The following is a 13,530-nucleotide window of genomic DNA, read 5'->3' as shown; positions in this document are numbered from 1 at the left end:
ATCTCAGGCAAATAACAAAAAAGTATACTTCAATCTGCCAAAACACTTATGAATTAGCCTCTTTGAGATGAGTCTGGAATCGTAAACAATCTGCCCAGTTGTGAGAACATGATGCGCAGCTGGTGCACAAGACAGAGCAGTTGGCAAAGCTTCATGCTTGATAGCGCTTGATAGAAACACAAAATTAAAAAAAACAAGCAGAGAGAAGAGGGAAAAAAAATAACAATTGTGCAGACGATATGAAATCAACCCAAGAAATAAACAAAGCAAAAAATGAAGATGAGAAACAACTGAATTGGATCGCAGAAATGAAATAATAGCAAAACACAACAGGAGTGAAGAGAATGAAGTTTGCATTTGCGGCGATCGTTCGTTTCCCATATTTTGAAGCTTTTGACGCGGACAAACTTTGCACCTCAAACTTTTTCATCATACATTTTCTGATACAGCCTGTTGATATTTTACCTGACACAACAAGACTGCTCTGAAGCGTCGCTCCATCCACTGTTGGACCCAGCAGCTGAAGGGTTAAAGGGCTGACGGAGTGCGCTGAGTGAGTGAGTCCATGAATTATCCGTAATATTGTTTCCAGGCCATCATGTCGGAGCGGGAAATGATACAATCGCATTAGCATGCGGCTGGTGCTGCGACAGAGAGGGCCGGGTCATGTTCCCCGTGGCTCTGACCACACAGGAATCCCCTCGGACCTTTATCAAGCACATCACATGGGACATACTGGGTTGTGTGTGTTAGTGAGCGACTGACAGAGCCGGTTCAGTGTGTGTTAGTCCAGATAATAAAGCCAGAGGCACACTGCTGAAGCTTACTGTACTGGAAATTAGTACAATTTGAAGAAAATACTGTACGAGGTCAGCTTGTCTGTATCTTACAGTGTTTTTCCTTGGCTGCATTTTTCATGATTGGATCATGATTGATTGATATGACTTCATGACTCACTGTAGGCCTATAGCCCATCTATTACTGTTGCCCATTGCCTGACTGCTCTCTACTGTCTGAATAACGTGAACACAGAGATGCTCTGTCTCTTATTCTCTCTTCTTCTTTCTCTCTCTCTCTGTCTCTCCAGCCCCTCCTATACCCTTTTCCCCTCTTCTACTCTTCTCACATTCAACATTTCCATTTACGTACATCCTTACCAGCACTCACAAAGTCCTCTTTTTCCCCTTTTTCTCTTTCTGCCATCCATTCTTTCTCTTTGTTTCACACACGCAGGCACGTACGCACGTACGCACACATCCATTCTCTTTCTTACTCTTTCTCTGTCTCTATCACTCTCTCTTTCTCCATTCGGGGGTCTGTTCTGTGCAGTGCTGGAGGTTGTGTGGTGGCTACGGTATGCTGTGTAGATTTTTGCTGCAGTGCAGCAGGCAGTATTGTACCGCTGCCTCTCTCTCTCTCTCTCTCTCTGTCTCTCTCTCTGTCTCTCTCTTCTCTGTCTCGCTCTGTATGTATGCTTTTTTGTGTACGTTGTTTGGGAACTGTGGAACACTTCCAGACAGTTTTGTTGTAAGAAAAAAAAAAAAAAAAAAAAAATGGCATTAGCCCCAGAGCTTCCGTCTCATCCATCACGCCCGGCAAGCCCAGCACTTTGTTGCCTTCCATTTTTGCTTGGGCACTTACACAGCTTTGTCAACATTTTTATGATGACCTTTTGGAAGTTCTTATTTTCGTACTTATTTTCGCCCCTTCCACATCCCCTTCTTAAACCTAAATTGCCACAGTTTTCAGCTGCCCCCCCTTTAGAGTCCTTGATTCAGAGAGAGAGAGAGAGAGAGAGAGAGACAGAGAGAGAGAGAGAGAGAGAGAGAGGGGGAGAGAGAGAGAGAGAGAGAGAGAGAGAGAGAGGGGGAGAGAGAGAGAGCGAGAGAGAGAGAGATGTGGCGGCAGTGACTAAGTTACCTGTATGTAGTGGTGAGTGCCTGGCTCCTTCAGCAGAAAGGTCAGCTGTTTTGAGCTAAACACAACAGGCTGTAGACATTAAGACACTCAGGTACAACATGTCTGGGACCAGACAGCTACAGCACCATGGGAACAGAGCGCTAGGCCAAACAATTCCTTACAAAACAACATCTAGCGAAACTCACCAGCCAAAGATCTTATTCAGGAACCCCTCGCTTCTGTTTTGGTCCCAAGGAACAGTCTCACTTGCTGCCACATGCCATACAGACAGTTTATAAGCTGCCAATTCACCAGCACCACTTAGCTGTGACATAACAGCACTTGACATTTCTGGAAGGCTATCTCCAGCCAGTAGAGAAAGTGTCAGCGCTATCTGGGGGATTTTGTTATCTGCATGTTTGAGGGTTCTGGTGGGGACATGGAGGTGGGGTCTGTACAAGTGGGCGACAGGCACGGTGTGTGTGTGTGTGCGTGTGTGACAGAGAGAGTGAGTGTGTGTGTGTGCGTCCGTGTACTTGTGAATGGGTTAAAAGGCCGTGGCGAGATGTGTGGGACGTCTGGCCAGGGGCACAGAAACCTTAGCGATATTACTAAATATTACATACAGTATATACAGTACATATATATATATTCTATATTCAGTCTTTCTTTATAACTCATTGGGAAACATCAAGCTTGATCCCACAGGCTTTTGCAACCAGCTATGGAGACAACATCGTTTGTTAAGATCATGGAGCGGCGTTTAGGCAAGGCGTTGAAGGCTGAGGGAGCACATGGTAAGTCTCAACACGGCTCAGCAAACTTCCGGATGAGAGTCTAACATAATGAAACTGCTGCTATACTTGTTGCCCTTTTCAAATTGTATATAGGTCTACCTTTCAGGTGTAAAGAAACTTATTTGTTTAGGCATGACAGGCCTTACAGGTGAAATATTGGACGCATATTCTGTGTGTGTGGGTTGTTCCATATTAAATCCCTGGAATGCTTGTACAGTATAAAAAAACAAGGACTTTATTGATTTACGCTGAGCCTGATTGATGAATTGACAGTCTGCTAGATATGAAAGACGCACGAGGAGATGATGTGAGCTTCATATGAGCAGGGAAAATCGTATTGATGCAGTCTGCTTCCACACCAATAAAACTAATCACTGCATTGCAGATGATCAAACCTGAAGGTCACACTTTGTAGTGTGCGCGTGTGTGTATGTGTGTGTGTGTGTATGTGTGTGTGCGTGTGTGTGTGTGCGGTTCACTCTCCCAAGTATTTTTTATACAGGAGCGTGACAGAGAGGGGGGTGGGGGGTGATTTCATTATGTATGCAATGCTTCCGGAGTTTATTTTTTATTATTTGTCCTGCATAAAATATGAACCTGTGGAGAAGAAATAATGAAGCCCAGTGGATAGATCCATGTCTTTTGGCTCTACAGTGATACCTATTCTATTCTATTCTATTCTATTCTATTCTATTCTATTCTATTTTAGTTGATGCATTACAATATTGCAGTTCTAGGGCCTTAGTAATTTTTCCCACTCATGCTCTCTTGTTTTTGCTGGTTGCTGACACACACACACACACACACACACACACACACACACACACACACACACACACACACGTTGGTGCTGGAATGCACAGATAAGCAGGCAGCAATCTCTTTTGTCTCCTCTGCCTCTTCATGTATGTGATCCACCAGGACCCTGACCTGTCACCCATGGTCTTGGATACACACTTTAGCACACCTCCACACACGAAGAAACCACTCACAACATTTGTCCGAGACATTTGTCCAAAGTAAACTCTGAAGTACCTGTGGTTTACTTTGTCGATTCAAGGCGACAGCACATTGAGAGTCAGCCTCAACATACACATTCAGACCTCACATGTCTTTACACAAATTGACATACAGCAAGAAAATACACTCATGCCAATCATGTTCGCGGAGCGTCCTGACAAGTGGACAAACATGAGTTAGTTTGCTGTCATGCCTTGTCGTCTTGCCTAACGCGAGAGAAGAAACGCTCTCTGATAATGGCCCGTTAAATAAAGTCACCTCGACAGATGCGCTCACATAGCAATGCAGTCACGATCCACCGGCTCCAAGGCCAAACATCATGGCTGCCTTTTGTGAGCCTCTCAATAGAATTGGCCTCACTCGCACAGAGTTTTCTCAGCGTTGACTGGAGGGAGAGTCTTTCAAAGTTGTATAAAAGCTGCGGAACTAATGTTGGAGCACGTTACGCCAATGTACATCAACAAATTAAGGTCTTTTGACAAGAGGGAGAGAAAAGCAGCTAGGAGGCGTGGGAAGCGCATGTGACAAATGAACGCCTAATCTCTTTGTCGACGCTGACAGTGGGAAGTTTGTCACCTGAATCGGTCAACACTGTTCCCTCGCTGCCATTGTTACTCCTGTCCCGAACACGTCGCGCTTTGTTGGAAAATGTCATCTTCAAAAAGCAATTAGTAGATATTGGATTGATCTCTAAGGCATGTGAGAAATGCTATAATATCCACCAATTAGGATCCCATGGTCGGGGTCACTTGGGAGTAAGACTGTGGCTGCTCGCCGTTACTCCGCTGCCTGTCCTGCAGCCACGCAGGCGCTGGAGGAGCCGAAAGAAGAAAGGAGGTTGGAGAAAGTGGGGCAGATAGTTAAGATGGTTTAGCAAGCGTAGGCTTGGCCACTGTGGCGCTACTGTAGGGATAAACAGAGCGCTTTTGTGAGAAACTCCTCAGTGAAATGGATGTTTTTCCCCGCCGCACCATTATTCATGCAAGGGTTTGTATGGCGCTTTAATGATGGTCCCTGAGCCTGTAGCAACCTCGCTACACTTGGACTGTTTTGCAGTGCGCATGTGCGTCTGAACACAGTATATACACTGGGAGAGAGAAAGAGAGGACTGTCCAAGGTGTTTTACAGTACCTTGCTCTGGCAACAGCCAAGGCCGCTGGCTTAAGCTGTGTGAAAGTGAAATCCCTTTTTGCTGAGTAATTATCCTCTTTGACAACCTCTCAGACCTCAGCTTAACGTGTTGCTCCTTCGCTCCGTCATTCCCTCCATTCCTCACCGGCGCCCTCAATGGGCCCGGCCAGCACAGTATTGTTTTAATGTGTTTCATGACTAATTGATGGAGATTTTTTTTTTACATGATTTATAACCAGTGTGCTGACTGATCACTTTTATTAATGGCTGAAATATAAAAGAGCTCAGGGAAAAAGGAGCCGCCTGGAAGAATAGATTTTTTTTTTTCTTCCCAAACATTTTCTCAACAGCATGACTTTGCTGCAGGACCCTGAACGCAGGAGAAGAAAGGGAAAGTGTGAAGTATAACATACCACCACTAGCTTTGACCAAGTCACTTATGGTCACCAAAGTTTTACATCATCTTCAGCTCTTTTGTTCACCTTAAATAAAATAGTTCTCCAATGTACTTACAGTTTATGGACCATTCCATTGAGTATGTGTATATCTGGTGTCGGGATGTTTATGGCATAACAGAGAAACAAATCGAAACCATCCGTCCTTCCTAGTATTTCTCCTTGTGCACATTGTAATTGATGACCACTTAGTGGTCTGGTGCAGACTCTCTATGTACTGTGGAAAACAGAATCTAACATTACAGTGCCGACCTGTTCGTCTGACCTCCCCATGCTATTCATCTCTCTGATATAACCTACTCACTATGTGCAAGGAGATCAATAGGGTAGTCTTTCTAGGGTAGTCTAACCCTTAAAATTACCTCAAATTGTATTTTTCATGTGGAATGGTGGGTTATCTGAATGTAAGTCCTAGTCTGCTGACAGCGAGGTGAGACGAAGAATAATGAATGGTGAGATTTGAGTGAACTATTTCTTTAAGGGTGGAATAACAGTGAATAACCATCTTCACTCTGTGTATATTAAGAGTGCTAAATTTAGTGACGGAGTGGAGGGGAAAGAGCAGGTAGGCGTTTAGTTTTGTCAGGAGAGACAGCGGAGGCTGCTTTTTTTTGGGAGGGAAAGGAGTGTGGAGAGAGAGCTGGAAAGAGGAAAGGTGAATAGTGTCTCGCTGCTGCTGCTGCTGCTGCTGTTGAGAATCACATGATAGACTGACAGGGAGAGGAGTTCTTTGTTAAACGCTGAAGATCATTGAAGCAAAGAGTCAAATTTTTTTGCCAGAGTATCTTCACAGCTCAGAGGGCTCACAGCCCTGGAAGTGTGAGGCGAGAGATGTGTGTAAGCCCTGCCATTGATATAGTGTAGGGGGAACGGCGCTATTACCTGTGCACTGTTCAAACCCCTTCATTATGAAGTGACGTGTCCTCTCCTACATTACTGGCATAGACCGGTGATGGATACACCACAGGGAAAAGCAATCATTTGTGAGATGTCAGAGCATATGAATGGCTCTGCAGGTAAATTGAAGTTGTCAGAAGATGTTTTTTTGAAGTTCTCAGAGCTGACAAAAACTCTGTGCTCAAGATAGTAATAATTTCACCTTGCATTGCATCATGTGACACGATAGGTCATGTGTTAGTGATTGATGCAGTCGTATGGGATCATGTTGGGCCTGTCGGGCCAAGGTCCGCATCACTGTTCTCATTGGCTCAGCCATAGCTGAAAGAACAGAGCAGGTCAGAAGACATAGACTGGTCAAGAGTGATGTAATTTTTCAGCCCAAATACGGGATTCTGGATCCCGCCCCTTTTTAATATAAGGTGAAAGTCCATAGGAATGACATGAGTGCCTCTATTTTCCTTTACAGGTTCCTCTATATTTTTCTCTGTTTGTTAAGGTGATTGAATTCTGGTGGGTTTTGAAACGGAGTGGAGCGGTTGCAATTTGGTCAAGGCATATTGTAAGTGCTCCGCTCCCACTCCGCTCTGGGTCTTCTTCACTCCGCTCCCCACTCATATGAGAGAAAACTGGCTCTGCATCCATACATAGTAAAATCCTCACTCCGCTCTTCTCCTCTCAGAGACAGTGTATGCCACCAAGCCGATCATGTTGAAAACCTTTTCAGTCAGTAGGACAATTAGAAAAAATGGCCCATCCACGTATTTCTTTGGCCCACTCAAGATTGGAGTCCTGGCACCGCTACTCGTTCTAGATAACATGCTTTTGGAGCCATGGATTTTTATTTGGTTTTGCATTTGCTCCTTATTACTCTGAGTTTATTCTTTGGTTTTAATCTGCTTTGTACTCATTGTGTAGTGGTGAGCATTATTGGCATCTCCTTTTCAATGACATTTAGTCTCTCTAATCAACTCCTGTGATTGGTTGATCTGACAGTTGTATCTGTCCCCCCTGGGGATTCAGCTTGTCCACCTGTCTGTCTTCCTGTCGCTATCAAAGACTCAAGAGAAGAATCAGAGCAGGACTCTTGGGCCTCTACACTTTCTTCACCCTATGTATCAGCTGTGTTATTACTAGGCCAAATGTCAATGACAAATACACTGTAGATATAGTCATCCGTTCAACTAACTTTCACCTGGTTTTCCTGCTTACCTGTGTGTAAGCTCTGAAATGTCATGTATTCACAGTTGACTGCAGCATTGAGTATTTGAGCTCCAGCAGCAGTCCATATGGACAGACTTTGAGTCTGAAGATTGCTGAGAGGTTTGCTCGACGTCTAAGTCAACTCACCAACGGTCTAATCCTCCGCAGCCTCCGAGGTGGGCTGGCTCCTTATCTTCCTCTTATCTGTTTGTGGTGCACTTTATTTCTTTTTCCTCCTCCTCCGCTGTATCACTTTTCCCTGTGAGGGCAACATTGGCTCCCCTAGACCTGCTCCAAAGTGACCCGTCAGTAAAATCTGATCCTTTTAGACTGAACAGGACTGGTCTTTTCTGTGCCAAAGAGTCCTGTTGATGGGGCCAAACGTCCTCCCGGTGCCCTCCAACTGACCACGGCAGCAAGAAAAGGTCTCCTAATATCACCAACGTAATTCTAGATTCTGTCGACACTGACAAAGAAGGGTGCGACAGCTGAGGGGTTCATCCATTTCCCGTTAACCAAATCAGCAATCTTTTTGAGCAGTGCGAATAGAGTTGGAATAGCGATGTTTGACTACCATGGATCAATGCGTGCAGGAGCAAAATATCTCAGATCTGAGGCTTTATAATAGAATGAGCATCGACAGGGAAGCAGAGCCTTGGCCACTGGTGAAACTCCTGGATCAGGAAAAATGGAAAGTCATCACATTATGTCCCAGACAGACGGCCTGTTGATGAGAGATAAAGGTTCTGCACAAGACAAATATCCCATGCATTGCTTACCTGTCGCTTTAGCGGAACAGTGTGGAGAATTGTTTCACAGCGATATCACAGGTGAAATGGACTGTCTGGCAGCTTGAGTGGTGTATGTTCTGAAAATGACTGAGGAACATGCAGGTTCATCAAGTTTCTCTGACACACCGCGCGCGCCTGCTGTACAATTACAACAATGAAGTGCTCCATCATCATTAATCCAATCGAATCTCATTTTGTTGGGGTAATGTAGCTTGGGTTGTACTTTTTTTTTCACCAGTGTGGGTTTTTCATTCTGAGTAATGTTTTGTTTTTTTGTGCTTTTTCATATTTTTCCAGTTTGGTGCAAATTCTTGTCAGTGTCTGTCAAGGCCTAAATATCAGAACAAAAGCTCCATGCAACACCGCTATGCAAAAAAACCCCACCAGTTTATTGGTTAAGCTTTCGGCTTTTGGTTAAGCTTACCTCTCCTCTTGGGAGTCAATCATTTCATGTTTCACCTGTTCTGATGAAGGTCTTGTACCGAAAGCTTAAGTTTTTGTTCTGACATTTTGAGATTTTTTCCTCTATTGCACCCATGCTAAATTTTTTGGTGTGCAGATTACCCCCTTTTTGCAATTGTCAGTGTTGGCCTAAAAGTGAGCGCTAACTGTATCACTGCAATTTTCTGAAAAATAGATATCAAAGAAAATTTCTCATCATGAAAATCGTTAGAACATAGATAATACGCAGTGTACTTGTTCTTTAATGTCATTACAGACGATACTCTTGGTTTATACAGACTGACCCAGTGTCTGAGGACCTGGTGCCCCTGTGTCTGAGGCGCACCCGTGCACATGGGTCCTGGGTAAATCCAGTTGTCAGATTTACTGATTCGCACCGGCCCTTATTTGATTACCCCATTGATGCGAGAGTTGGCAGCAACGTTGATGGTGAGGAAAGGTAAGAGTAACTGACAAGGACGCTCAGTGAAGTGCCAAGGTCCTTCTGTCATACACACCCCACACCGCGCCGCTCCTTGCTGCTGAGCTCTTCAGAAAACTGCCTCCTCACACTCTCTGTCTTAATGTGTGTTTTGAGGTGATCTTATTAGAGGTGCCGGGATATAAATAGATCGAGGAACGGGCCGCTACACACTATTCGTTGGAGATTGAAAGTGTAGGAGAAAGCGGGTGATGGGACACCTTAGGGTTAATGGTATTGTGGTAAAACTACAGCATAAGCAAAAAAAACCGAGCCATCAGTGCACCGAGATGCCAAATGTGCATGTTCCTAATTGACAGGTAGATTCACTGAAGCCCTTTTTAATGTCATGAGTCGAACACTTTTGCGCTCGGTGCAAAATAGAAACCATGCAAAATGGATGATGAAGTAAATTTATGACTTTGTCCTCTGAGTGTTGTCAGAATCCCGTCATGACTCTTCCTTCTCTCATAGGTGTGTCAGCTGCTGTCACATCACATCCACCAGTATTGACTGAGCTCACAAAGTGAAGTTGTTTAATTCAATGACACAACACAAGGTCTTGTATTTCAGATATGAGTAAATATGAGCATGACTGGGATATCTGTCTGACTATGATATCTGTGTGTGGTCTTTAGTCTCAGGCTGGGCGGTTTGTCTACATTATGTCATGGTGAGAGAGAGATCATGGCCCTGTTATGGCTCAGTATATCACAGAGAAGAGAGGAGGTCGTATGTCCAGCTCTGTTCCAGCAGCCCAGCGCTATGACATGATGTATAGGGAACGATAGTACAAGGCATGAGATATGAGGCATGGAGGAGCTGCACTACATGGGGCCATTCCTCTGGGCTTAACTACATAATAGAGGCCCAGGACTCTTCTGAGGTTGGGACACTGAGTGCAGATTTGTCTTGATGGCGCTTTGGGCCGCCATCTTCCTCGGATGATTAATATTATGGTCCTTTTTTTCATGTTGTCACTCAAGCGCAGAAACACACAGAAACAAAGAGAGACAGAGGAACACACAAAAATACACACACACACACACACACACACACACACACACACACAAACAGACATAATACAACATGAAAAATGACTAGGGAAGTTGAATTATTTCCACCCTCAAAGCGGCTTGACAGGGAGGCGAGTTTTGGGTTCTTGCGGTTGTAAAATGTCTTTAATCCCTTGTTCGTCCTTTCACAAAACAAGGCCATAGGTCCCAGGAGTAAAAAAAAACAGACACAGCAGTTGCATAAAGATTACAGCACCGGCACTATGCGCTCCATTCAAACCCATGTTGAGGGGCAACCGAAGGCTTCGCCACTTCAGTCGCTGCTGCGGAACTTGTTTGGAGTTAAATGGCTTTTTTGCGCGAGGTCCTGGTTTGGGCTGGAAGGGCATTAACTATTCATCAGTTTGTAATGTTTAAAAAATAATACAGTGAAATATTCATAATGGAATTGTCATGGCTCAGAATGGTGTTATTTATTGATGGAATGCATCTGATGGAAATTGGGGAGTGGTTATTTCTGTGTGGCCAAACATGGTTATGAAACAGCCGGCTTCCGTGGGACGCTGCTGTGTAACCTATGGAGCGTTTCAGCTCCCCTGGCCTTGTTTCTCACCGCGCTCGCTGTCCCACATTCCCTCTCATAGTAGCCAGGCCACGGCTCACGTTTTAAAGCCTCTCCTCGCTCGCTTCCTGCCTTCAGCGATGTTGAGATTGTTGAACCAGTTGTTGGGAGAAATGACTGGTGTAGTTGCAGTTGAGAAACGCTCCTGCGTCTCGTCTCTGTGTGAGCGAACGCTTATGCATGTGTCTGCATTTGTGTGTGTGTGTGTGTGTGTGTGTGTGTGTGTTTGTGTGTGAGAGAGATCATTACCAGTGATACTGGTGTTCAGACTCACCAACAGGCCCAGACATGGAGGGCCCACCTGCTCTCACACCCAGGCAGTGAGATCCCTCTTCAATTATTACGTCTTTCTTCCATGGTTTTCCTCTCTGCTTTGCCTCAGAATACTCCTCTCTCTCTTTCTCCCTCTGTCCCTGTGTCTCCCTCCTTTTGCTCTGTTTCCCACTAGCAGAGTGAAACCCCCATATAGGTATCTCAATGAATGAATTCGCTACTGCTGCCACAGCAAAAGGCTAGCTACAGGTTTAGCAGGTGTTTGTGTGTGTGTGTGTGTGTGTGTGTGGGGCCTGTGTACAGCAGAAATGCTGACAAGCAGGAAGTTTCCGGCTGTGACGGATGTTTCTCTGAAACCTGTGCAATCTGTGTGCTGCGTGTGTACAGTACTGTGTATGTGTGTGTGTGTGTGTGTGTGTGTGTGTGTGTGTGCGTATGTGTGTGTGTGTACATATGTGTGGTCCAGTGTCCAAGGAGTCGTTCCACCTGTGTGTGTGGTGTGAACCACCTGTATTCAGCTGGGACTCATTCAACACCTTGATGCTTTTGTTGAGACCAGCCTCACCCAGGGTGACCAACACCAACAAATCCCCCCCTCCACTAACACACACATACACACACACACACACACACACACACACACACACACATACCCATTGCTCCGCACTTCACTTCTAATTGGAATACCGTTTTTTCCCACCTGGCAGTCAAGCCTGGACATGTTGGTACTTGGGACACAATAAAAGGTGTTATTGAGTGTGGGTCAGTAATTGTGTGTGTGTGTGTGTGTGTGTGTGTGTGTGTGTGTGTGTGTTGGTATGACAGATAAAATCAAATTTTATCATTATTATTTATTATTAGTAGTAGTATGCTTATATAATAATGTTTACACTATTATATAATACTATAATATAATATATATACTTTACACTCATTACCCTCTCACCCCATCCACTGCCTGTAGGCCGGAGTGTAGCTCAGTGTTTTCTTTGCTTGTGAGTGTACACTGTTTCTCCCAGCGCTTTACCCCTATTCCATAAGGAACTGCTGTCCACAGCAAGCACTTAAAAATAATCTGTTTCCCCGCGTTCAAAATAGACATCAAATATGAAGCAGGCTTTATAATACAGCACTCACGGCAAAGTTTAAGGGAGGTTTGTTGGGGAGCGAGCGTGGGGGTTGGTGGTGGGCCGGCCCGGTACAGTAGGATACAGTACAGCAGTTGTTGCATGCACTCAGTGTCTTGTTAAATTTATAATGGTTTTAAACCTGTCTCAGAACATGGAGCAGGAAGCACTTTCCCTGCCTGCTGTGGGTATGGAGGCATGGCAGAGCCTGAGCTGCCTCTTAAGTAACAGTTGGGAAGTGATGGGCCTCCTTTTAAACTGGAAGCCATGTACATGATGCGTTTTGTGGCGTTCCACTTAAGCCCAGTATACTGTATGATGATCTCTCTGTTCGGTAGCAGGCAAAGTAGTTTCTTTACATGTGTGTGAGTGTGTGTGTGTGTGTACCAGCTTGTAGTGCCACAAACTCTTTCGCTAACAGGCCCATCAACCCAACACAGCATCTTGAAAACAAGTTATTAGCTCACAGAACTGTCGGTTTCTGATATGCTGTTGTTTTATTGGCTCTCCCAACTGTTGGTTCCTGATGGAAGTCTGAGCAGGGCTCAACCCCCAGTTTACAGTGGTGCTGGTAATCATAGTGCATATGGTCTGCTGGTTAGACTAGACTTATTTATTTGACAGGCATTTTAATGGAAATGGCCTTCACTCTATAGACAGTAAAGCATATGTCAGGAACATGTGCTTTGTGAATTGTGAATGAGATTAGCCCACACAGCACTGCAGTCCTGTGGTTTTCAATCCTGGTCCCCAGGATCTAGAGTCCTGCTGGCTTTCTATCCTACCAGCTAGTTAATTGCTGTTAATTGCGTTCACCTGGTGTTCCAGGTGTAAATCAGTCCCTGATTAGACAGTTAGAATCATGGTTGATTCTCATACACCCAGTTCCTAATCCCAGTCCTCAGAAGCTCATTTTTATTAGTTAATTGCAGAAAAAATATATATACACATTTTGTTTCACATGATACAAAAATGCTGTAATTTCTGTCTAGTTTAGGTCTTGCTTGTGGATAGCGTAGACAACTCAGCAACTTGAGTGTTATTTGTCTGTGCCTTGGAGGCAACTAGGAGCATCATTCATATGAAATTGATTCCTCTGAAACTTGTTCTTGTGATAAACCCAATGAGCATGTCATGTGTGTTAGGTCATGAAGTGGTTGCAGTGATTACGGCAGGATCAAATGAGATGTACACAGCAGGAACGCTGAAGCTCACGCATATTTATCTATATATTTACACACAGATGCACATGTACACACACAATACTGGCATGTAGTAAGCTGCTTTTGTATATGGTACCAATATACAGTCTTCTAGGGCTGTCAATTGCCACTAACAATTACATTTGACTATGAACTGACTGAAATAAGTCATATT

The 13,530-nt window shown here is 44.5% G+C and overlaps 1 protein-coding gene across 2 annotated transcripts in view; it reads left to right on the top strand.

Moving 5' to 3' along the window:
* Positions 1 to 13,530, top strand: part of fgf14 (fibroblast growth factor 14) — a 90,292-nt gene that overhangs the window by 12,226 nt on the left and 64,536 nt on the right. The window contains exon 1 of one of the 2 annotated variants that reach the window (XM_071923536.1): positions 2,624 to 2,696. The exons of the other annotated variant lie outside the window; for it this stretch is intronic. Coding sequence (XP_071779637.1) covers positions 2,624 to 2,696 — 73 coding nt within the window. Of the gene's footprint in view, positions 1 to 2,623; positions 2,697 to 13,530 lie in introns of those variants that run through there. 2 annotated transcript variants of the gene reach the window in all.

The sequence above is a fragment of the Centroberyx gerrardi genome, chromosome 10 (genome assembly GCF_048128805.1).
Source record: "Centroberyx gerrardi isolate f3 chromosome 10, fCenGer3.hap1.cur.20231027, whole genome shotgun sequence".
NCBI lineage: Eukaryota > Metazoa > Chordata > Actinopteri > Beryciformes > Berycidae > Centroberyx > Centroberyx gerrardi.
This window is presented reverse-complemented; position numbering and strand designations above follow the sequence as displayed.